A 22,882-nucleotide genomic window follows, 5' to 3' on the forward strand; every position below is an offset into this window, starting at 1 on the left:
ATTTGTTTTAATGGTGGTGAGGACATAAATATTCTTTTTAACATGCCCTAGAATTAAAATGGAAATTTTAGAAAAATAACCTTAAATGGGCAGGTACTAATTAACTTGGATTTAGACGAGAAAGAGCGTATGGTCATGGAAGAAAGAGCGTATTGTCTGGAGGAGGTGTTAAAGATGAATTTACTCTCATAAATTGAACATAAAATTGTACAGAAGTTGGGAGATATGTAATTGTCTCATCCTGAGTATATCGAGCAGGTAATAGAGGTGACGGAATTGACGATGTTACATTGTTGCTCTTCTGAAGGAGTTTGTGAAGGCGATAATTTTGAGGAGCGTTGTTTTGATTCGAGTGATGAAATCCAAAGAAAGAAAGATTTAGAAAGGTAAATGCTGAGAAGAATGTGGTTGAGGCTGTGACACTAGATGATGTATGGGGGAAGAAGATTGCTTTGCTTGAAGTTCTTCTGTTGAAGATTGCTGGTAAAGAAGATACTTTGATGGATGATGTTAATGGATCTTAAACTCGTAAGTCGGAATGCTTTTGGGCTTAATGCACTTGATAAAATTACAGCTTTGCATGATTTGGTTGTCTGGCAAAATTTGGATGTCTGTCTAATTCGAGGACTAAAATTATGAAGATGAATCAATGTCTTGTGTGAAGCGGATTTGGCGTGATGTTGATTTTGATTGGGAAAAACCGGATTACCTCTCCAGCATCGTTCCATGTTCGTCTCCTGGAAAAACCCGTTTGGTTCATGTGCCTATCTATCGGGAAGGTATCGATTATTTTCCCTCAAAATTATGAACATGTGAACCCATCTCGGCATATTGTGATGGTGGGGTGGGGGGGGGGGGGGGGGGGGGGGGGGGGAACTCCTCCCCGTAGCTATGCAGACAACAAGATTGTGAAAGGGGGAACTCCTCCCTGTAGCCCTGCAGCTAGGGCAAGGATGTGGGTATACCCATCTCAATGGCCGTGATTGTGTAATCCCATTGATATGGTGACTACTTTATCCTCTGTACCAAAAATGAAAGTGGCATGGAATGTGCCAAGGATGTACTACTGTCTCTGTACATGTTTCCCAGGCAGGTGAGACGGCGTAAAAACTTTGCCATATTTCTATGAGATAAAATCTTTATGAAATAGTATCTCTAGCCCTACCCTGACTTGCTCGGGATTAAAGAGCTTCGATTGTCGGTTGATTTTGATTGGGAGTACTTACCTTCTGCGGTAGTAATGGTAATAACTGGTGAAAGATGATTTGAGGAAGGGAATGCATGATATTTACTTTTGTTTTCACTTCTAAAAATACTGGTTGTAAGACTACAATAATAGAGATTCATCCTAGAAACATTTGGAGGATTAAGCTTTCGTGGGAAGGGCCTTTGGAATTTGCTGGTGATGCTTTTCTTAAAAGTTTCATCTATAATCAAGAGTTGGTGTATTTACCTTTGCTGGGAGGAGCTTTCACATAGTCAGATTTGCAATACAATCCACATTTATGTAGGTTAGATAGATATTTACTAAGTGTTGATTTAGATATATTATTTCCTAATGCTATTCAAATGAGTTTTACTAAATTTATATCTGATCATAAGCCTATCATATTAGTGACTAAGTGAAATATTTTATGCAAACCGTATTTTATATTTGAGAATAGTTGTCTTATACACAAGGATTCTGTCAAGATGTTATATGGATTATCAAGGTTCTGCAAGCTTTGTGTTTTTCAAGAAGTTGCAATATCTTAAATATGTATTGAAGAACTGGAGCCGAGTAGAGTTTGAGGATGTGAAAAAGGAAAAAATGGAAATCACTGAGAAGATTGATCTTTTGGATTAAATGGAGGAAACTCATCAATTGAATCAGATTCAGTTTGAGGACTAAACAAATTGTATTATTAAGTGGAAGAATATCGAGATTATAAAGGTTAGGAAGTGGTTTGTAATAGAAAAACAAAATGTATTTAAGTTTGGGACTCAAATACTTTTTATTTTCACATAATAGAAAATGCAAGAAAAAAGAGGAGTATTATTGTCAAATTGGAGGTTAAAGGAGTTGAGTGTTTTGATGAAATGAGTATTAAGGTGGAGATGAGGAATTATTATACGAAAGGATATTGCTTTTACTCTGGATAATATGTATTTTCCTAAAGTTGATGAAACCGAGAGGATGGATATGGATTATGAATTTTCTGAAGTAGAAGTGTTTGTTGCGATTAAGGAATTTGGTGCTAATAAATCTCCAGGACCTGATGGGTTCTCCATGGAGTTTTACAAGAAATGTTGTCACATTAGCAAAGAAGATTTTATGAAGCTGATGGAGTAATTTTTCAGGTATGGTACTTGGGAATGGAGGCTTAATTGTTCTCTCTATCTCTAATGCCTAAGAAAAAAGACTCTTTATCATCTAAGGGTTTAGACCTTTGAGAGTATCATGTAGTGCATATGAAATCCTTTCTGAGAATTTGGGAAACAGACTTAAATTGGTAAGGCTAAGTTGGTGTATTTGATTCTCAAGGTGTATATATCAAAAATAAACAAATCTTGGTCGGGGTTTTGATTACTAGTGAATGTATAGATAGCAGGTTGAAGTTAAAATCCATGGCGTGTTGTATAAATTTGACATTGAAAAAGCATTTGATAATGTGAAATGGAATACTATGATAAGAATTTTACAAAAACATGGATGAATTTCATGGATACACTGATGTATTTTTTCTGTTAATATTTCAGTTATGGTGTTCTACATACAAATTCAAAACTTCAAAAGGACTAAGACATGGAGATTTTTTGTGACGATCCAGAATTTTTTTCCCTTCCGATTGACCGTGGAGTTCAGTCAATCGGCAAGTTCCAAAACTCCCGAACTGCCATGTGGGGTGAAAACAATTTTCAACTAGAGTATGGTTATAGTTTGTTGAATAATACAAAAGAGATTTACCCAAATAATTGAACAGTTAACACAAAAATGTGGAATACGAAGACTTTCACAAGCACCCTATAAAATTTACAAGTTATCAATCTCAAATCATTTAGACCAAGACCACACTCATCTAATTTCAAAAAGGTGATATTGTAAAGGGTTTCATTTACATTAGCTCTGTAACCAAAAATGAGTGACCAAAAAGATTATACATAGGGATAGAGTAACTTAACAAGTTCCAAACTCACCTATTTACAAACCAAAACAACAAGGAAGCGTAGTATTGTTTAAAAGTGAAATTGATGTTTCAAGACAACAAGATGAATACCAAATACCCAATTTAATAACCTAATTGAATTCAAAGTAAACACAATTAAGATTAAACATCAACACAACCAAATTATTGAGAATTGAAAACAATCCTTAATGAAAAGAAACTTAAACGAAAAAGAATTCCCAAGTATCGAATTCCAAAAAGAAGAAGTTATTTCTATGAAATTGAAAGAACCCATGGATAGTTTTAAATGTAAAATAATTTAAAGATGAAGTTAGATGAAATGCCTAACTTAATTCATGAACCCTTAATTGAAATCAATGAGAACAAACATTCAATAGCTTAAAATATCACAAATCCATGTTACAACGTTTCTTAGGAACATGAATTAGAGTAAACATGAAATCATAGAATACAATTTCATCAAAGTGAATTCAAAACAGTTTTAAGTAAGAAATTTCCCCTACCTTTTGCGCAACAAGAGTTTCCAAAGCAACCAATTCGAATCAGTGGATCAACCGGTGTTAGTAAGCTTCAATTTCAAGTTTATAAAGAAAGTTTTGTGATGAATTTTCTTTTGTTTACTGTATGAAGAATGAAAGAATGAAACAAACAGATGGGTTTTGAGATAAAAATCATGGAAAATGTTTATAAAAAAGCAAAAGGTCTAAAATACCCCTCTTTCAATTTAAACTTGACACACACCTAAGGAATGTGCCAATGTGTCACATTTTCGAGTTTTAAAACTCTTATTGACGTCCGTGCATGCTACAGGCAAGATCACGCAAAGAGAAATACAGTTTTCTCAAGCAAAACACAACTAAGTTTCACGCTCCACATTGCGCTACTTTTAGTATTCCAATCCAAATGGATTGGCTCGCATCCTAATACTTTAAGAAAAATAACGCGACAATTACATTATTACCCACTTAAAAAGAATTTCGTCTCAAAATTCAAAACAAAGAAAGAGAATTACGAACATGACCTCCTAGTAAATCCAGACAATTCTCGCGGATCTTGGATTCTAGCTTCCAGGTTGTCTCTTCTAAGTTGTGATGTTGCCAAATCACTTCTAAAAATCTAATTGTCTTTTATGTTCTAGAATTTCAATTCCCTTATGGAGACCCTTATTCTTCTTAGCCGAAGCAGAAAGCGCTGAACTTACACTAATAGGAATCAATAACACAAACTTTAAAAAAAAAGTTAACCTTGTTAGTAACTACTCATTACTAACAACCCAATCATATACATATCACAGTATCTGGTTGTTTTTCTAAAATTTCAGAAAATAAAGAGATTATTAACACTTTTTCAAAACCTTTAATGAAATCAATGATTCAATACCAATATTTCCAAACAAAACTGAGAAAAACTGCGGAAAACACTTATGTAAAACAAAAAAAAACCCAAAGGAAATCAAAACGTATGCTCTGATACCAACTGTGACGGTCCAGAATTTTTTTCTCTTCCGATTGACCGTGGAGTTCAGTCAATCGACAAGTTCCAAAACTCCCGAACTGCCATGTGGGGTGAAAACAGTTTTCAACTAGAGTATGGTTATAGTTTGTCGAACAATACAAAAGATATTTATTCACATCATTGAACAGTTAACACAAAAATGTGGAATACGATCACAAGCACCCTATAAAATTTACAAGTTATCAATCTCAAATCATTTAGAACAAGACCACGCTCATCTAATTTCAAAAAGGTGATATTGTATTATTCTAACTTTATTACACAATAACAAGAAAAGGGTTTCATTTACATTAGCTCTGTAACCCAAAATGAGTGACCAAAAGGATTATACATAGGGATACATTAACTTAATAAGTGCCAAACACACCTATTTACAAACCAAAACAACAAGGAACCTAGCATTGTTTAAAAGTGAAATTGATGTTTCAAGACAACAAGATGAATACCAGATACCCAATTTAACAACCTAATTGAATTCAAAGCAAACAAAATTAAGATTAAACATCAACATGACCAAATTATTGAGAATTGAAAACAATCCTTAATGAAAAGAAACTTAAACGAAAAAAAAATCCCATGTATCGAATTCCAAAAAGAAGAAGTGATTTCTATGAAATTGAAAGAACCCTTGGATAGTTTTAAACGTAAAATAATTGAAATATCAAGTTATATGAAATGCCTAACTTAATTCATGAACCCTAAATTGAAATCAATGAGAACAAACATTCAATAGCTTAAAATATCACAAATCCATCTTACAACGTTTCTTAGGAACATGAATTAGATTAAACATGAAATCAGAGAATACAATTTCATCAAAGTGAATTCAAAACAGTTTTAAGTAAGAATTTTCCCCCTACCCGCAACAAGAGTTTCCAAAGCAACCAAATCGAATCAGTCGATCAACCGGTGTTAGTAAGCTTCAATTTCAAGTTTATAAAGAAAGTAGTTTTGTGATGAATTTTCTTTTGTATACTGTATGAAGAATGAAAGAATGAAATAAACCGATGGGTTTTGAGATAAAAATCATGGAAAATGTTTATAAAATAAAGTAAAAGGTCTAAAATACCCTTTTTCGATTTAAACTTGACACACACCTAAGGCAGGTGTCAATGTGTCATATTTTCAAGTTTTAAAACTCTATTAAGTATTAACGTCCGTGCACGCTACAGGCAGGCTCACGCAAAGAAAAGTGCAATTTTCTCAAGCAAAACACAACTAGGTTTCACACTCCACATTGCACTACTTATAGTATTCCAATCCAAATGGATTGGCTCGCATCCTAATACTTTAAGAAAAATAACGCGGATATTATATTTTTTGTCTCTTTTTCATTTCTTGCTGGTGGTAGAGGTGTTGTCTAAATTTTTTAATGATGCTATTACGAGAGGGCGGGTTCGTTTTTCAGGTGGTGGATGAAGGGATAATGATTTCTCATTTGCAATTTGCAGACGATACTTTGTAGTTTATGGATGCAAATGCTGAGAGATTAAGAGGTTGCTTCTAATTCTTACTTCTTTTGAATTCCTTACTGGTATGGAGTTAAATTTGGGGAAAAGTTCCATGATAAGTGTGGGGGATGATGAAGTTATTATTTTTCTGGTTTTGGAGTTGGGATGTAAAGTAGAAAACTTGCCAATTAAGTATTTGGAATTACCATTTGGTGCTACTATAATGATTATTTCTATTTGGCATGAGGTGGTGCAGAGGATGGAAGTCAAACTTGCAACATGGAAAAAGAATTTTTTATCAAAAGCAGAGAGATTGACTCTCACTAAAATTTATTTGTCCATCACTTATTAACATGCCTAACTCACTAGATTAATGAGAAATTTTTGTGATCAACTAATCAAAAGAAGAAGATGTGCTTGGTTTCTTGGCGAAAAATTTGCAAACCAAAATATTTAGGTGGTTTGGGTGTTAAAAATCTTAGATGCACAAGCAAGACTTTGAATGCTAAATGGGTCTGGAGATATGCAAAGCAGAAGAAGGATTTATGGAGAAGAGTGATAACAGAGAAATTCAGTAACAAGAAGGAGGTTTTGATTCCTGCTGATAAAAAAAAAACCTCATCGGATTGGAGTCTTGAAGAATATTCTTAACTCTATTTTTTTTTTTTTGCAGGATCGTATTGAATGTCAGTTGAACAATGGTAATTCTGTAAGATTCTGATTGGATAGTTGGACTTCTGATGGTCCAGTAAACATCAGATATCCAATTATCTTCAGGGATTGCAGAAACAAATAAGCAAATGTAGATTGAAATGATTGTAGATGGAAGATTAAGTTGACAAACTAGAAGAAATCTCTCTAATAATGAGCAACTGGAATGGGACTTGCTATGCAATTAGATGGATTATGGTCGCGGTTTGAACGGGGATAAAGATACAGTGTATATATGGGAAGTTTTTCTGTAAAGAAATGTTATGAACTGCAAGTGAAACATGAAGAAGAATGACGTTATCAAAAGTTTCTTTGGAAGAAGAATGTTCCTCCTGAAGTCAGTTTTATGTTATAGGCTCACTTTTGTAACTCTTTACCTACTTTATTTATGCTTAAATATAGAGGTACCAATGTTCCACATAAAATTTGCTTTCTGGGCAAGGAGGAATGGGAAACTAGTGATCATTTGCTTGTCCGTTGTAAGTATACATATGTGGTTTGGTATCATTTCGTAAAAGCTTTCAAAGTAATTAAATTAAGTGTCTTCTGGTACTATGAAGGATCAATTTTAAGATTGGAGTTTTAACAATTTAAAAGGCAGATGCAGGGAGGTTTGGTGGAAGATGAATTATGTTGTAGTTTGGAACTTATGGTAAGAATAAAATAATAGAGCATTTGGTGGAAGGAATAATGAGGAGGAGGAACTTATTCTTCTTTTTAAGCAGACTCTTTTGCTTTGGTTTTGTGATAAGGATACTATTCTGCTAGTCAAGTACTATATCATTGGAATACATTTATTCACCTTCAAGTTCCTAGGCTTGTAACACTTTTTAAATATTTTTCTCTTTAATGTAACCATTTTTTTTCAAAAAAATTAATTTGGATTTGTATCAAATGCCTTATAAGATAAGAATATTTTGTCTTATACAAAATTCGGTACACTCCTAAATACCCATGTTAGCAATGTTGTTAAATGAGAACCTGGAAGTAATATGCATATGTTTTTAAAACTTTATTAAACTGATATTAATATCTTTATCCGAGACTATCTCAGTTGGATGATGTTAATATTTCCGCCTGGGATTATCTTAACTAGAAATTTCGCTGATCCTTTTATTCTTGCACTAGTTTTGTCTTTCTTCCTGCAAGGGTGGTTAGACGTGCCTTTGACAACATCTCTAGTCTCCATGCCGTCGATTTTTTATCTTTGCTTTTGGGTTTCTACATTTGGTATATTGATTGTTATCGTTGTTGTCTGCCTCGTGACTCTTTGTAGTAAGTTCAGTATGGAAGTTAAGCTGCGCTTGAGTCATTGGCTATCATTATCCATATCATCATCCGGACTTCTAGCTTTTTTCGTAGGTCCCTAAGTAGCTGGATATTTTTCTTGCCTTCTCGTGGGGGACATGAAAATACTCATACCAATAGTGTTTCCTTCCGATAATTGCTAACTTTCCTGTTATTTGGTCCGTCCCAGCATATATATGTCGTGATCTGACTAAAAGTAAATTGGAATCTTCTTGAATCAGCTCCCGCTTGGTAAAACTCTTCGTGACTTTTGGTTTAGTGAAATTGATTATCCCCTTATTAGTCGGCGCGAAAATAAAGTTGTTAAAGCAACCACACCCAAACAGAGACGAACCTTTTATTTATTTATTTTTGAAATGAACTCACTACTTAGCTAAAACGTAAGTAAAGAGGCGTACGAGAAAGAACTTGCACTTAATTGATAGAATCTCGAAGTTGGGTCTTTGGCTTAGGTTACACATTTATAGGTTTGAGGAGGCACCTCTTCAATGATCTGGAGATTCTCCAGGGAGTATTAGATTATTCCTAGACTTATACTTGGGATTGATGTTTACATTAGTACTATACCTTTGGGATTTAGGAAAACATATAAAATATCGTATCCACAGTTTCCACCAAATACCTTTAAGGAACATGTTACATCGATGGGTATTGGCTCATTCCAATTGTATGTATAAATAAGTTATTAATTCATCATGAAATTTTGAGATTTTATGATATTGTTTTTGTCGTGTTTTCTTGTATTCTCTACTTGTGTACACAAATTTAAGACAATGAATAATACATGAATTTTTGTAAGTCTGGTAAGGCTCTTTTGATTTTCAGCCTCATAAATTGTGAAGAAATTATGTTATATTATTTTGTATTATGCCGATGTTATAGTATTTTATTTGCTTACGTGTAACCGCCATGACTCATATTAACATATTATTTAATAGAGATGTTATGGAATATTACAATGGTTTGAAAATTCTAGATTTTGCGCATATTTGGTTTTGTCAAAGCCTTTAATTTATGTATCAGTTTTCTAATAGGTCATGTGGTCTAAGTGGAAATATGTTAGAGTTTGCTTCCCCAATAACCCAATATAACGTCAGGTGGGCCTGAGTCTAGAGAGAAATTGTTACTGATTGACCGTCATTGTTTCATATCCGAAGAATTCTAGCTAGTCAATATAAAAACTGCAGAAACACGGTTGTGTTCTGATCTTTATCTCTTGCAAGTTCCTTTGGTGGTACGAAACATAAAAACAACTATGATATGTGAAATGATTAGTTCCTTGTCAAAAAATAACTATTACAATTAACATCATCATAAAAGTTAGTAACTATTAAGAATTGGTAAAAGGAATATAAACCCTTATGTGTCACTAGAAACCAGTTAGTTCTTGTTTAAAGTATAAGAAAAGAAGAAGAAAAAACTAAACAATAAGTTGGAATTCTAGCATTAATGGTTGTATCATCATCATCAGGTATGTAATGTTCACCCTAGCAAAGTTCATGTCTAAATATGTAGTAAACTATAGACATCCTAGATTCTAATATGATCATGTTATGAATAGATTGATTTATCATGATTATAATTAACTTATATATTTTTATTTCCTCAACCCACTGATTTGCATGATCCAATCTACATAACTTTGTCAATGGGTTGAACCAATAGAGTTAAGCACCAATATATTGGTTTACAAATCAATATATCATCTTGTTCTGAAATTGACATTCTTTAGATTTTCCAGACATCATTGCTACCAAAAATAGAGTTAAGCACCTTATGTATTCCACCTATTTGAATCAGTATTCATTAGTTCACCTACATATCCAAATTGTAAATTACTTAGATTTCCACATGATTTCTTTTAATTTTTTATATACTTATGTTTAAAATTTAATTGTCATAAATAAATCATATCCCACGTGCTTGAAAGGGGCTAAATAAAATTCAAATGATTTCTTTTTGGGGTAATGATCATGATCATCCAAAAAGGTTTATCTCAAATCTTGGACTTCAGTCTGCATCCCTAGTACATCAAAAATGCTGACATTCTAGAATTTAACATTGTTCCTAAAGGCTCGGATTCTTGGATATGGAAAGGCATTGTGAAAGGCATCATTCTAAACTCCTCAACTGCACAGATGATATGATTCTGGTCAATAATCTTATATCTACAGAGGCATCTGGGACAAGGAAAAACTGGAGGAATGGTTATCTATTCACGGCTGCAATGCCATACTTCATTTAATATTGTGGAAGATGACCAAGTGATATGGAAACTAATTGACAAAAGGAAACTTCTAAATCTTTATCTAATCACAAGATTGATGACAAATATAAGGATACTATCCATTATCCAAATTTGATAAAAATATGGAAACTTGATCCAAGCCCTTATATTCATCTCATCATCTGGAAATGTGCACATGGAATTATGCGAATTAAAGCTAAAAAGCTAGCATATTTATCAATCATGTAAGTGTGGTGAACAGAGCTTGATCCATATATTCATGCAATGCCCTTTTGCTCTTTGTTTTTGGAGTATATTACCGTGGGGAAATGTTATTCCTTTCGGTGATACTACCGAACTCCGTAGCTAGTTGAATATGTGGTTGAAGAACTACTCCACGACAAGAATCGGGCTCTTATTTATGTTACCACATGATGTATCATTTGAAAAGTTCGACTTGACAACACCTTCAGTAAGATTTCCCCAGATGCTGCTAATATTGTTACCAGATTAAAACAACATCTCCTCTCCTATAATAGATTCGTGCATAAACATAACCACATCCTCAATGATCTACTTTGACAGAAGTAATAAATTGGTTACTGAAAGACTAATTGCTGACCACAAAGAGACATTTGGCATAAAATTTTCAATTTATACCATGCAAATTCTCAGAATGGTGATACCAAAACTAACATTGGTTTAATTCGGGATGTTGTGTTGGTGCAAGAAGTTTTCCTGACTGCAGTGCAACCAATGAATATGGAACCAAATATGGTATCAGCCTAGCTCTGAAATTGGCTGAGGAACTCTAGAAGGTCAATGTTAATTTTTAAACTGAGGATACGCAAGTCTTAAGCTACATTAGAGAAGGCTATGAAAAGAAGTTGCAACTCTTAACTTCCACTGAAGCATAAGTCAGCTGACTCATGGAAATATTAATGAAGTCTTTTTTGTTCTGGGTTCTCTATGTATCATTCAAAGACAAGAAAATATCGCGCCAGCTAGTCTAGGTTTAAGATGGAGTATCTTTAGTATACCAAATTTAAGTAAGCTTATAAATCACTCAAGGAATGGTTATATAGGTATTACAAGGATGTTGGATGATACTCAGTTGGGCTCTCAAGATGGAATTATGTAGGCTGCAATAAGGTTGCCTTATAGAAAAAAAAAAACATCCCAAGTGTCGAAGCAACCTTGCGTAAATGAAATTGATAATGTCGCGTAGCACGAATATTATCTCGTTTTGCATCGTGATGAAGAAAATGTTGGCTTTTTCGGAAGGAAACCTATATATTGTTCGGGCTGCATGATTTTTCTTTGAGGAGTAACAAGAAACCACACACGATCATTTAATAGTAAAGTCAATAGCCCGTTATCTTATAATTTTTGATAATGACTAAATTGTATTATGTTAATTTGTGTTAATGAACTTAACCAAACTAACTAAGTGTTAATGGTTAGATTAAATTAATGAATTGATTTACAGTTAATGTTTGAAAATAAAATAACACTTGATTTTATTTATTTTTTGAAATTTCATAGTCACCTATTACTAGAACTCAAGTGTAACTTCGCATAAAATCCTATTTATGGCTGGTCTTTATTTTTCACTCATGGTTGGGAATTCATTTTTTCCAGCCATAATAAAAAATTAAATCTGACTTACTGATAAGACTTTTTTTCATTTCCTAATTATCTAACATACGGTTGGGAGTTCAACAATTCTCAGTATTAAATTGTTGTTTAACACCGTGGTGCGTACATCTATTCCCAATCGTAGGTAGTTCCTGAAATTGAGCCTTGAAGTTGAATTTCGAATAATCTAAGTTATGTAAGCAACCAAAAACAAACAAAAAATGGTGGTCTTTTTATTCTTATTTAGTAAAAGTCATTATTTAAGCAATCAAAAGCAACAAAAAATAATGGTTTTCTGATTCTTATCTAGTAAAAGTCATTTCGAATCGACGATGCAAAAAAAAAGGGAAAACTAGAAACATATAAAGAAACATAAAGAAACAGTAGAGTATATTTGAGTGTTATATACCTCCCAATTTCATTTCTAACTGTATTGAGGAGGATAAACATGTTATCTTTGACTCAAATGATTAGTAAACTTATTTCGTAGCATCAAAAACAATAAAAAATGATTTGATGTTTTTAATATCTTTTTTGTTTTGAATAATTATAGATTTGAGCTTAGTTAATCAAAAGGTAATTGTGATATTTACTACATATTAGGTCCCAACTCCAAATGTAGGATATTTGAATCCTTATGCAGCCGTCAAAGAAAATCCTACTACCTAATAATAGGTTTCTTTAAAAAAGCAAAAGCGGGACCATGTGCCACAGCCCCAGAAAAAGAAATAAAAGCAGTAACAGCTCTCAAAGCGGCTACATGGGCAATGCCGGAACTAGAAAATAAATGATGGGGTGGATTGAAAACAAATGGGCTTGATTTGGGCTGGCTTAAGCCTATTGTTTAAGCTTAAATTTTTTTAGAACCCTGATTTTGGGCATATTGAAATCTTACTAGGCATACTGCATAAAGACAATAAAAGGTTGTAAAATAGCAAAATCAGATTACCCCTTAACCCAATTTTTTTTTAATGGCAAATCTTCCCTTTACGTATTAGTGTTAGTAATATTGATTAGTGATTAAATATTTTGTTTAGTGATTAAGATAATTTTCAGAATTATAAAGGTTGTTTAGATGATTTTTTGGATCATGGTTCGGCGAAACAAGTTGAGGTTCGGCTCACATCTATGAGCCGAATCTACCAATTGATGAACGGTTCGGCTCACTGAATCTGTTTACTGCATGCGTCGAACCTATAATTTTCAATTCCAACCCTTTTGCTAGACACTAGTTCGGCTTATATGAAAGTTTCATAGTAAGCCGAACAACATCCTCAATAGCCCGGAAAAAAAAAAAAATTACTGGTTCGGCTTATATTTCGAAAATCGTATGAGCCGAACATCAATTTGTCATTTTTTTGGGTTAAAATATTGTTATTGGTTCGGCACATATTTGAGAATATCGTAATAGTCGAACCTTGTAAATGTGCTAGGTTCGACACATATTATGATTATCGAATACGCCGAACCCCTATGCATCTCTATCTGTGACTAGGTTGGACTTGAAATTTCATGTCGAACTGTTCATATACACTTACATGAAGCTTTTGTGAAGAACAGTTTGGCTAAAAACGCAACTCAATTTTGAGCCGAACCCAACACTGTAACCGTCATTTAATCGATGAAAAACAACAAATAGGAGATTGGGTTTGTAAAACTTACTTTCTTATCCTCATTTCCGGAGTTGGAGATGCAGTTGGTTCAATTTCTGGTTCAATTGGTGGTTGATTTTTAGTTTCTACACCTTCATCTTCAATTGGTGTTTCTTCTTCAATTGATGGATTAAAAGACGATTTGGTTTGCCAAGTCCCTGCTTTTCTTTGTACGAGTCATTATGTGGTTGAGTTTAATCGACGATCAAATTTTTACAAATCGACAATTAATCACGATGATGAATTTTTTTTTCGCAGGAGGGGGAAGAGTTCGGCTAGAGGAGGAGGAAGAAGAGATGTTAAGGGAAACTGATTTTGATTTTTTAGAAAACTGATTTTAGATTTTTGTATTAAGGGTATATAGGTAATTGAACTACCCATAGGTTACCTCTTATAAGATCACCCAAGATGGGACTATTGTTTTGTATGCCTAGAAAGATTTAGATATGCCCAAAATCAGGGTTCTTTTTTTAACCCAACACAATTACACTATAAAATTTAAGTTTTTTCTTGACTTTGGGCTCCAGCCCAAGTCATTACATAGTTCCGCCCCTGTACATGGGAAAAAGAGGGGAACTGCTGGAGTATTTTGGACTATCTTAAAAGTAAAGAAATTGGTCTTGCAATGCTAAGGTTTGAAAGGATTTCTTTTCACTCCTAGAGCAGGAAACATCACAGCTGACGCCTTAGCAAAGTAGGCTCTTTTTTCTTTTCTTTAGACATCAACTACTAGTAGATAGATCAAATGCAATTCAAGGGGTGTCATTAGATACCTCTACTTGAGAAACACCACCAACTATGAAAGCCATCCTGGCTAATTTCTAAAAATCATGTAAGAGAAGCATAAAATCATGCTTCTACATTTCTACTAGTACAGAGTTCTCTTAATGCATCATTTGACATTGCTCTTGACCATCTACAAAACATAACAAAGGGGAGGAAATGCAGAATTCTGAGGAACAAAGGTAAGACATCTTAGAGATTTCTACGTCTCTTCCTATCTTTATGCATACGGAACGCAGATCCTTTGTAAACCAGGGCCTGCTACCATATCATCCCAAAGCAGATCCGACAATCCCATTGTCAGATCACCCACTTTTCCTGTTACAAACAAAAACAGATCGATTCAGTTTTTAGGGTACTGTATGTATTAGTCACCAAACAAATAGTATGAGACTGAACCGTTAATGGTTTAAAGAAAATGACTGCAATCAAGAAACTGTACAGTTAGGAATTACCGTCTCCAATGGGTTTTTCATCCCAGGTAATGATTGGCAATATAGGAAGACTACTTCCTACATACATCATTTCAACTGCATTCTTCCCCTCTTCTACTGTTATATCAGCCAATCTTACACTTTTAAGAAGACCCCTTTCGACCAACTTGGGCGCCAGTTCAAGTAGTCTCTTTGCAGTGCACCCACTAAGTATCTTGTCGAAGGAAGGCAGTAGAAGTTCTTTATGCTTGTTTATGAAAGCGACATTCACATTCGGTCCCTCTGCAATGTACCCTTTGTCATCAATCCATATAGACGCAAAAGCTCCCTTCTCCTCAGCTTCCATTTTCGAGAGAACATTTGGGAGGTAATTCACATTCTTTGATGTAGCAAATAAGGGTGATTTCATAGGTACTGTCGACGTTATTACTTTCACCCCGTGTTTGCACTGAGAGTAATCATCATCTATAACTACTGCATAGAATGCAGACATAGGGCAACCCGCCGATGACAACAAAAAATCCCCAGGTCCAGCACTTAACCAGTATCTTAAGGACCCTTTTTTGCACTTGGAAGCTGCAACTAACTGCACAAGAATGTCACGCAGAGTTGATTGAGGGAATGGAGAAGTAACCTTAGCCAGCGATGCGGATCTCATGAATCGGTCTAGATGTCTGTCCAGCTCATATAAGTATCTGCAAGTAACAAAGCAGATAGGAAACAAATAAAATACCAACACCCTTCATGATTCTTGGTACAACTCTCAAATTTTCCGGGCTTGCAATAAAATGTTAATTTGATAGTTTTATTTAAAGGTGATACAGGTAAAATGTGAATTACCCATTGAGAATCATTGCAGTATCAAAGACACCATGGCCGCGGTGAACCATATGGTCATCAATTGGTATCACCATTAAAGCTGGATCAAGAGTAATTCCACCAAAAACACTAGAATACATTGCTGGGTATGGTTGTTTTTTCCCAGTATTCCAATGCTTTTGCAATTTCTGGAGCAACTGAATCAAATGATTTCAAATCAGTAAAACATTTGAACAGCAAAATTTACAACATTAATGATCTTTTGCCATTGCAGTTTCTAGGTTATTTCACCATTATCTTCTTCTGTACTTGGATACAAAGAATGAAGAAACTCGTGGATACATTTTCAATTTTTACCTCAGTGGATGATGAAAACACAGGAACCTGGACATTGGTTTCCATTGTTGCATCTACAAAAACAAACATTAGAAATAAAATTAGTGAAAAAAATACTGAAAAAAACAGGAATCGAAAAGAAGAGAAACAAATACCAGCCATATCAAACACTTTGGAGGAGAAATTGCAGTGATCTATGAAAACCACCACAACATAAACAAAAGAAGTTCGGAAGGAGGAGCGTTGAGTAGAGAAGGTAAAGGAGGTAAAGGATATATACGAAGGATGACTAGGAAGGACGGTATATACTGACAAATGGGGAGCCTCTATATTACTAATGGAAAATTTCTTGTTTGGTCCTAGGCCCATATAGTTATTTATAGTAAGGTTCAACCGGATTTTTTTTTATCCGGAGATCCAAAATTAATTAAAACATGGAAATGTCCATAATGCCCATTACTACCAAACGTGTGTGTCTACACTGCTTACAAATTTGAGTACATATCTGGTATACTGCTTAAAAATTCGAGTACATATTTGCTACACTGCTTACAAATTTGAGTACATATCTGTCGCACTGCTTAGAAATCTGAGTACATATCTGTCGTACTGCTTACAAATCCGACTATATATCTGAATGCTTACAAATTCGAGTACATATTTGCTGCACTGCTTCCAGGTAGAGTACAAATCTGTAAGAATCAATGATAAATAAATTAGAAAACGTATTACATCACATACATTGTGATGATTATAATTTTTCTTCGACTGTATTGGCATGCTTCTGGGGGCAAAGCAAGGATCTTCTATTATCGTTTTCTTCTTAAATGCATATAGATTGACTCGCTTTACGTACTACTAGTGTCAATGCCTGCAGACACACAAAAATTAAAACGTTCATCATATGGGCCATAACTTATGCCCAAACATACAGAGTCTAATTTGAGGAACCATACAAACCAATGCAAATAAAACTCATAATGCACGACAAATGGTCTCCACCAATAAATCCAGAATTTAATGAACCTGAAAAACTGTGGGCTGCACGGTGATATTACTGACTGAGCCATCCTGCTCTGTTGCGGTCTCCACCAATAAATCCTGCAGAAATATATCGAAGTCTGGTCAACAAAAGCAGCAATCTCATAGAAATCCAGTCATAATATAACTGAAAAACTATATTACTTCTGCTGAAATAAGTCGTGCAACTATGTTTATTGTTTTTGCTAGTTTCTTACAGTTAATCGACAACCAAAAAACTAAACTGGAAGCACATAATTGGCATTCTTGATGCCCCTTCCATTAATCCAAAGCATCTAATACACAACAGTTAATACATTAAGAAAAAGAAAAAAAAAACATTAGTATCAACAATGAGAAGACATTTACAGCATAAGTTGCGCTTTACCCCGAAGCTAATATTAATAGTTTTCCTCAATCATAGCCATAAAGAATTTAAAAGGGGTGTAATTAAATTCAAATTACCATGGGAGGTTATCAATGAATTTACCTGTCGATTGTTACCACATAATGAGAAATTTTTTATCAGCAGTAGCTTAATCAAATCTAAGAAGAGCCCAACCTGAAACGCATGAGACATTAATTTAACATCTAAAATAAAAATGATTCTAAGCAAGCACAGGGATTGCAATTCGGTGGATCAATGAAGGAACCCCAACCTTGAGTGTTACTGAGAAAAGTACACATCTGTTCCAACAACGAACTTAACTTTCCGGTCCAAACACTGTAGTTTGTATGCTTAGTAATTTGTGCCCATATCCATCATCCATGGATGTAATGTGATGCCAAGCAAGGTAGCAAGAGCCTGCTAGCTTTCGTATTAAACATGTATGCACAGGCTTCAACTCCAGAAATGTACCTCTTCGGCTGGCTCTTTGCTGGTAATCCGAATAAACGTGTGGACAAACCATATACAGTATATAGGTACGGTACCAAATACATATCAAATAGACGTCATTTTATCACTTTCCTGAAGGAAGAAAGACGTCATTTTTATGGAGAAACAAGATCATATATGGATTTTCCTGATGTCCAATAAACGAAAGTTGCAAGTTAACCAACATGATGATATCTTACAGAGAAGTTAAATAGTATGGGTTAATACTAACGAACTATAAAGGAAGATCTAAATTGCCTAAAAGCACCAAAAGTTGATCACTACATTAGTTTTATCAGATCATTCAGCACTACCAAGAATTTGAATCATTTGATGTCTGAACTATAAAGGCAGTACCAATGGAGTAACGGTGGTTTTGAGCAGCAAAAACAACACACGGCAAAAGGAAACACCAATGAAAGCCTATTCTACACAGTAATCTACTTTTCATGGATTTCATAGGTACATCAGCGGGAGAAAAAGAAGCAATACCAAAAGGAGAGAAATTAAACCATGGTTGTACCTGCAAAATGGCGAGTACAAACCTGTATATGAATACGTACCGCGTAAAACACATCAACAAAACTAGAATCTATTTCAGTATTTCACACACGTACTGAATCAAACACAACAAAAAGCACTTACTATCACTATGTGACATATGTACTAAAGATTCTTGAATTACAAATCAACTGTATGACAAGAATAGGTGACAGATCTATGAAAAATAAGAGAATCGAAAGACATATTACCGTATTTAACATACTTACTGAAGGATAAGACTAAAAAGGTGACAAAACTATGAATCAAACACAACAAAGAGCACTTCATATCAGTATCTGACATATGTACTTGTGGATAATAACATCTGAATCTACAAACAAGAGTGGTTTTGAAGCGAAAAACAAAAAGATAATCAAATTAAGGAAGTTCTTTTCGGTATTCCATATATGTACCTATGATTCATAAGTTAAAATCAACTGCATGTCAAAAAAAAATTATAAATCTACAAATACAACAAAATCAAAACAATTATATCTCAGTATTGCATATATGTACTTCTAGATCAAGCAAAAAAAAAAAAACTATAAATACAACAAAATTAAAGCAATTTTTATCAGTATTCCATATATGTACTGCTGATCCAAACAATTTGTAACAACAAAACAAGCATGATCTGAACTATTTTGATCAAAAACTACCAGTACATCATATATGTATTGATGGTTCATAAAGAAAAACAAAGTGAAAAAAATCTAAAACTAACAAAAAGAAACTAGTATAGGCAAATCTCATAACGAAATAAACAAAAAATTTGAGGATCCATCTAGATCAGACCTATTTTCATGAAAATAAACTAATAAAGCATGGAGATCGAAAAATCAAACATCAAAAAGGACCATATATGTGTACAGATCGAAAAAATCACCAAACAATTCAAGATCAAGATAATTCAAGTGATTATGTAAAAATTGTACATTCAAGCAAAGATTACTAAACTGAAGTGTTGACTTACCGAGACAGAGCGATTAATTGGAAGCACTAGTAGAAAGAAAAGCAGCAGTGAAGATCGAGAGACTTGTTTAGTGTAGAAACAGCTTATATCTGGAATCACAATGTTTAACGGGCCGCCATTAAAGAGAAAATCTGAAAACTGGGAAGGAAAACCCTCGAGAAGGAGGAGGAGATGTTTCTGAAAGAAAAGGTTTAAAGGAAAATGAAAAGAGGGTTTTGATTATTCTAGTGTTTTACATAAATGAATCACATTATTGTGTTTTATATACTCGAGGGTGTTTTGGAAATTATAATAATACGTTTCATGTGTTCCGCACGTGTACAGGACCTAGGCTTAAAAAGTTGGGTCCATTTTCTTTTTTTGTTTTAATTATGGACCTCTGGTTACTGGGCTTTAGTGGGTGGACCTGCCACTAACTAAGACTACTATATTAGTACCTATTGGTAAGTGAAAAATACTATAACCACCCTACTATATGGGTTCAATATTTAGAAGCCCCACAAAATGGATCCTCCACTATCAACTCCATACTTTAGGAAAATGATATTGCTAGGCCCGAAATATCAAATTCTCTTCGGATCTGGCCCATAATTTTATTTAATATATTTTTTTATTGACAAAACTACCCTTTGCAATAAATACAAGAGGAATGTCGGTAGATATTTTCATTTTCCAAATTTCTTTCTCTCTCATTTTATCTCTCTCGTTTGCAGAGAAAAAAATATTCTAGGGTTCTTATGAGATTCATTTTCATCTTCTTCTTTTAGATCTTCTACTGCAACAAAGATGAAGTAGTTTTAGGTTTTTTTCACCGTTTTTTCATCTTCTCCATCGATTCCTCTGTAGTCTCAGTTGTTACGAAGGTCAACCACATCTGATATAGAGAGATCATATGGAAGATGAAGAAGATCAACTGCACCTGAAGATTCATCTACAGAATCAAATCGACATGCAGATAAGTTTATTTGTTGTTACGAATTTTATACTTCGATTTTCGAAGCGATTCAAGCAAATATCTACCTGTATATGTTCTTGAAAGTTTGATTTCCAGAGTAATCCTGTTATAATCTCACCTTAATCATACTTTTGAGAGAAAATCACTAACAAATTTCAAGAAAAATTATAAGAATTTTTTTAGGGTTTTTGAAAAAAGTTCGATCTATATCTTAATCTCTTATCTCGATCGAAATTTGGTTTTCAGATTCAAAATCAGTGAATTATTATCTCTGTTACCCATCTATTTGATACGAAGTTTATTTACTTTGATTTTCAAACTGAGCTCATGCCTAGCGTTAACTGTTATTGATTGATTGTTTTAAGTTCGATCCAGATTTGTTTTATATGATATCTCTAAGTTGAATATTATATAATGCTATCTCACAATCTCGCAGATATTATATGTTATCTCTAAGTTGAAACTGATACATAATGCTCATTTCAAAATGAAACTTATCAAGTCTTTGATTAATAGGGTGAAGGAGGAGCAGATGTTGCTGAAGCTAGGTTTTGTAGTTGCAAGTGAAAACAACTCTGATTTGGAGAAACAATTAAAATTCAATGATTTTAACTCTATTGCGGAGATAAATGTATGTGTACAACTTCCTAAATTCCTTTGTGTTATGTCAATTGGATAATATTATAATTATCATCTTTGTGTTTAGGCTAGTTCAAGTGCCTAATGTTGTTATTATGTGATACAGTGAACTTTTCTTCTTGGAGCTGTAGCAAAATCAGGAGCTTATGTGGTGACTTACCCTCTTCTAGGATTTGATGGTAATTATTCATACTAACATGTGAACACATTGTGTGGAATGATAAATTCTTGTCTCCGTGGAAAAACATGGCAGTTTTTAGTTTGACTTAGTAGTAAATACCCATTGTCTAATGTACATCATTGATTCATGAGTTACCCGTCGTGTTGGTTAAAGTCTTGTTTCACCTAATAAATTAAGTTGCGCAGAATTTAAAAGAAGTTGCACTAGCATCTGCTAGTTATATACGTTATAGTATGCCGGATTTCAGTTGATCAAGTGCTATTTGATCTTATTTATTGAGTAGTCTTCACTGTTTAAGAATCGCAAGTAGCTCTATTTGATCCCTATTTCTAACGCTGATGAAGATAACATATATGCTCTGAGTACACAAGGCATATACAAGTGTAACTGCTGATTACACAAGCCATATGGATGTGTAACTGCAGGTTACACAAGCCATATAGATGTGTAACTGCAGGTTACACAATCCATATGCATGTGTAACTGCTGTTTACACAAGCTATATAAGTCAGGCTTCTGCTCTTTGCTCTGCGTATATGGTGTCTGAAGCTCGGTAATAACAAGTAAATTTGTTCAGTACCATGGTTGTTCTTGAAACACAAGTGGTATTCTAGTTGGTGTGTTTTCATAGTGTTGTAATAGATGTAGTAGCATAAAATTTCATGTTTGAGCTTATGTTGGTTGGATAAGTAGTAGCTTTTAGAGTCTCTAGATTACATGGGTTATTTTCATAGTGTTGTAATGCTTAGTTTTTTTTTCTTTGTCACTGGTCTTGCTGAGCTTGTATTTCAGTAGTTATATGGATGTGTAACTAGTAGTTACACAAGCTATATGGATGTGTAACTGCTAGTTACACATGCTGTAAAACCACATATATTACTCAAGAAAACTTGCAAGATGGAGTTTATGATTCTTCCACTTGCTAGATGGTTTTATCATTTGTTCAGTCCCATAGCTTCGTGCAAGTAAATTCTTTTGGAAGTTTGTTATGTCGTATTCTGCGAAACTTGTATGACATGAAATGAGAAAATATAACTATTACATATTATGCATTAGACGAGCAAAAATGATATCATGTGGTTGCATAGGATATTTCAGTTTAATGATTTTATTATGTTTAATGTTTCAGCAGTTTCTAATGCAGAAAAGCGACTCTGAAGCATAGTCAAGTCCAGATCATTAGACTCCAATGCTTAATGAGAAGGAGAAAGCTAAAGCTGAGATACATCATATGTTGTAAGTGTCATTTATCTTATTTATTGAGCAAATCTATGTGATATCCTTGTTTCTAGCGCTGATGAAGATAATTTATATGCTCTGAGTACACAAGCATATGGATGTGTAACTGGAGATTACACAAGCCATATGCAAGTGTAACTGCCGTTTTGCATAAGCCATTACATGTGTACCTGATAAGCACCATGAAACCCAACTGTTTCAGTTAGCGTGTTCATCTTGAGTAACATTATTGTGTTAGTGAAATTATTTGTATGAAGGATCTCCTCTGTCTAATAAGTGGCGGTGGTGGTATATGTGCAGGTTTTGGAGCCGGTGGTGGTGGTGGTGTTGGAGCTAAGGTGAGGATATGCCTTTGTTATATACTTTTTGCTGTTAAATTTTGATGGATAATATGCCGCCAAGAGTTTCTGATGC

The 22,882-nt window shown here is 34.0% G+C and overlaps 1 protein-coding gene across 1 annotated transcript; it reads right to left on the reverse strand.

Moving 5' to 3' along the window:
* Nucleotides 1-14,466: 14,466 nt before the first annotated feature.
* Nucleotides 14,467-16,326, reverse strand: LOC113348795 (D-amino-acid transaminase, chloroplastic-like). The gene is made up of 5 exons (XM_026592666.1): nucleotides 16,197-16,326; nucleotides 16,063-16,115; nucleotides 15,727-15,902; nucleotides 14,908-15,581; nucleotides 14,467-14,770 (listed from the first exon to the last, which is right to left on the reverse strand). Exons 1-5 carry the CDS (start codon nucleotides 16,201-16,203, stop codon nucleotides 14,673-14,675), a joined length of 1,008 nt encoding a protein of 335 aa, XP_026448451.1. The 5' UTR covers nucleotides 16,204-16,326; the 3' UTR covers nucleotides 14,467-14,672.
* Between the last annotated feature and the right edge of the window lie 6,556 nt (nucleotides 16,327-22,882).

This window comes from Papaver somniferum, chromosome 2 (genome assembly GCF_003573695.1).
Source record: "Papaver somniferum cultivar HN1 chromosome 2, ASM357369v1, whole genome shotgun sequence".
Taxonomy (NCBI): domain Eukaryota; kingdom Viridiplantae; phylum Streptophyta; class Magnoliopsida; order Ranunculales; family Papaveraceae; genus Papaver; species Papaver somniferum.

What these genes read in the sequence shown, in the direction of transcription:
- LOC113348795 (XM_026592666.1), bottom strand. An exon ending in TGTTTTCATCATCCACTGAG is followed by an intron (nt 15,903 to 16,062) that starts GTAAAAATTGAA and finishes CATTTGATTCAG; the next exon opens with TTGCTCCAGAAATTGCAAAA. An exon ending in ACTGCAATGATTCTCAATGG is followed by an intron (nt 15,582 to 15,726) that starts GTAATTCACATT and finishes TGTTACTTGCAG; the next exon opens with ATACTTATATGAGCTGGACA.